Source organism: Pterocles gutturalis, unplaced genomic scaffold, assembly GCF_000699245.1.
Source record: "Pterocles gutturalis isolate BGI_N339 unplaced genomic scaffold, ASM69924v1 scaffold42420, whole genome shotgun sequence".
Classification (NCBI taxonomy): domain Eukaryota; kingdom Metazoa; phylum Chordata; class Aves; order Pterocliformes; family Pteroclidae; genus Pterocles; species Pterocles gutturalis.
Window position 1 is genome coordinate 4079 of NW_010147398.1, and position 3477 is coordinate 7555.

The 3477-nt window shown below is 37.7% G+C and overlaps 1 protein-coding gene across 1 annotated transcript in view; it reads left to right on the plus strand.

Moving 5' to 3' along the window:
- The window catches only part of ABLIM1 (actin binding LIM protein 1), a 37845-nt gene that overhangs the window by 2720 nt on the left and 31648 nt on the right, over positions 1-3477 (plus strand). The window contains exon 2 of the mRNA XM_010086035.1: positions 1214-1332. Within this exon, the coding sequence (XP_010084337.1) occupies positions 1214-1332 (119 nt within the window). The remainder of the gene's footprint in view (positions 1-1213; positions 1333-3477) is intronic.

Here is a 3477-nt window from a genome sequence, read left to right on the forward strand (position 1 = left end):
GATGGTTCCAATAGCTTTCCTGGCTATGAAATAAAAGGTAGAAAGACTCTGAGGTCTGTTGAGGGATCTTTTCAGGAAGTGTATGCTGCGATATAAGAAAGGTCCAGTAGACTTGTTTTGTTCACTCCAGGTATTTCCAGATAAAAATTAGCAAACCAGGCTGTCAAGCCTTGTTTCTCTTCAGTGTGTGCTTGATGGTCCCTTAGTTCCATGTCACAAGCTGGCAAGAAAAGGACGATTTACCGAATTCAATTTTTAGTGGTTTTGAAGTATCCCACTGCACTAGTGTCATCAGAGTTATCTGATGCATTGCTTTGTGGTGGGGTTTGGTTCTTTGCGGTTAATTAGGGAACATACATTGTTCATGGTTTCTCAGTTGCAGGTGGGATATTGTTGACTAGCTTTGTGTGTCTGCTGAATGCCAAATTTAGGAATAATTGCCACAATAGCCCGTGTGACTTTTGATTAAATAGATGTTTTTCAAATTCATCAGGTTTTCAGGATCCCAACATCTCAGTGATAAGTTATTTTGTCTCCTCTCACAAAACACCCCCTAGGGAATCAGTGTCTCTTTAGTCCCGATGAAGTGTAATAGCACTCATGCTGTAGGAATGTGACTGTTCTCATGAATTTCAGTTTTCAGGACATTGTCGTTAAATACCAGGACTTCGTAGTATGGGGAATCAGCAGTTTAGCTTTCATGTTGCATCTAGATTGCCCTGCAAATGTAGGGAACAGCTCCCAGCCAAGGATTTCTGGTCCTTCTACTAGGAAGGGCTGAATTCAGTTCTGTATTCATAATGGAAATCCAGTGACTGAACATCTGAAAAGTGATAACGTGTGCGCTGTGCTCCTCTCAACAGTTTTGTCTGCTGAACTGCTGACACCTCTAGCTGTTTGTGAATTAACGTTTTGATAAAATGACTAGTAGGACTATTCCAGACTGTACTTCATAGACCTTGCAGTGTCTCTGGCAGGTGTTGTTTGGTTTTGTTCATTATTGTTGTCAGTCTTTTAAATTGTATGGTTTAGAAAGCCTCCTTCCCCTCTCACAGCACTCCCTCCCCTACCAAAAAAAAAAAAGCTCACCTGCCTCACAAGATTGTGAAATTTACCAAAATGCTTGCATTTGTGTTGACATTTTTTCAAAAATTCAGTTAATTTAAAGATGTGTGCAGATTTCTTCACTTAAAATAAAATTTACTGGTGTCAGTGGCTTCAGGTTGCTCTGAAAAGTTACTTTCTGTTTTTCAGCCTACGAGAACATCATCCGAAAGCATTTATTCCAGACCAGGTTCCAGTATACCTGGCTCTCCAGGCCACACTATCTATGTAAGTATTCCTTCTGGTAAATAAGCTGCTGATCACTTGCTTGCACATGAAAAATTCCATGCTGAAATAAATCACTTTTATACTGATGTTAATGCCTTCATTCTAGTGGTTAATTTGTTAAAATCCATGCCGTGACAGATGCAGTTTTTGTAACTACAGAATATCAAGGGCAGGGCAGGCCCTTTCCAGGTCATGTTTCCCTTGGAAAGACAGTAAATCTCTTGGAGTCACTTGGTGATGTGAGGAGGGGCAGAAGGCAGACTTGTCATTTGACTTAGGGGTTACGTGAAGAGATCTGTGCACTTCAATATGCAGTTCTTGAGAGATGTGCTGTCTGCACTTGCAGGATGTGGTGAAGAGGGTCATCCTGGTTCATACAACACCTTCTGTTTCAGAAGTCAGATGTTTTGGTTGTGGAAGGAAAGGTGTTTTTTATTTAAGAAAAAAATTATATTAAGCATCCTTCTATTACTAAACTAACAGTGCTGAAAATGCAAAGTTTTTGATAGACTGTTTTATTTGTGGCTACCTGAGATGTAGAGTTTAGTATGATTCCTTCAGTAATCAAGACTCCTCTTTCATTATTTTAGAGGATCTCTTTCACTCCTTGGGCTCATTATTGTTACCTTTTGAGCTTGTAAGATCTTAGAAATGAGAAGTGGAAATACATAAGCAGAAGGTTGGCCCAAAATTTTCAAATGAATAATGTTTTTCTCCTCTTTTCATACCACTTTCCCAGGCATTTCAGTGTTATAAATGTCAGTACCTTTTTTTTCTAGGCAGAGAAGTCCATAGGGTGAAAAAAGTCATCTTTTGTGGCTGTACTAATCTGATTTTAAGGAGGAAGTATATCAACTCAAATGTACTTGGGTGAATAAGAGAACAGCTCAGCCTTCACCAACTTGCTGTATTTACATGCATATAACCTACACTTCCAAAAACTCACATCCATTTAAGAGTCCTGTTCCTTGAAAGTCCATATAACCTTTTTCATGTAAAACGTGCTCTTGGATAACCTGCACAAAATCCAAGACAGAAGTGGAAGATAACAGCTAAGGAAAAAAATCAAAGGAAGATAAGCTAGTGAGAGAAAGTCCATCGTGAGGGGAACAAAGGTGAAGGTGTGCTGGGAAGAAGAGTCAGACTGCAGGGCAAACTTTCTGTTACCTATGTGTAATGCTGAATCACTGATTTTGTAGATCACCTTAAGATAATACAAGTTAAAGTGTAGTGTAAGACAGAAATTTATCATATCGGCTAACATGTATAATAATGCAGAAAAATTATCAAAATTTGAAATCTTGGGTCCTGAGTTTACCACTAGTTCTTCAGTGCATTTCAACGATGACAAAAATTAGCTGTTATATTAAAAAAGTCAATATGAAAAAGTCACCATCAATATGAAAACACAGAACATGTCCTGGAGAACTGCTGTTATTTTGGAAATAAGAGCTTCATAAGCTGTAGTTTATGAAACTTTACTGCTGCAAAACAGCACAGTCTGTAGAGTAACATGGTGGCCCTAAACCAGAGCCTACAAAAATATCTATGGTAATTTATATTGGATTAAGAATATCTAGACATGTTTTCAGCTCATTAACAGACTGTGGTCAAAATATTACAGAAATAACATACATTAATATGCCTATGTATTTGAAAGGTTAAATTATCTTATTTTGTTGTATCTGGTGAGTCAAAACTAGGCAGATTTTATGATATTTTTATAAAGTGAACTGTTTCGAACCTTACTTCTCTATCAAAAGATGTTTTGTATTGTTTCTAATTTTTGGCATTGCTGAAGAGCCATCGGCAGAGGTGATTCTTAGGAGAGCTTGGGAAGGCAAATACACTTAAATCCAAAAATATTAGGTGCTAGTACTTGGGCAGAACAGAACTGAATGTGAGTAGAAGCAGATCAGCCTCACTTCCTTGTGCAGCCTACTGTGAATAAATTAAATACCTAGTAGAAGAGTTGAAAACCGATTTGAATATTCTCTTTCAGTTTTAATCATCAAGTGTATTTCTGTAAGGTAGGTAAGAATGTATGACAATTTTTTTAACAAGTCTTCCTTTACTTAAGGAAATATATTAGCTATCTAAACTGTATGTTAGGCCTCTTTCTGTCTCCTTCTGATGGGTTCAGCA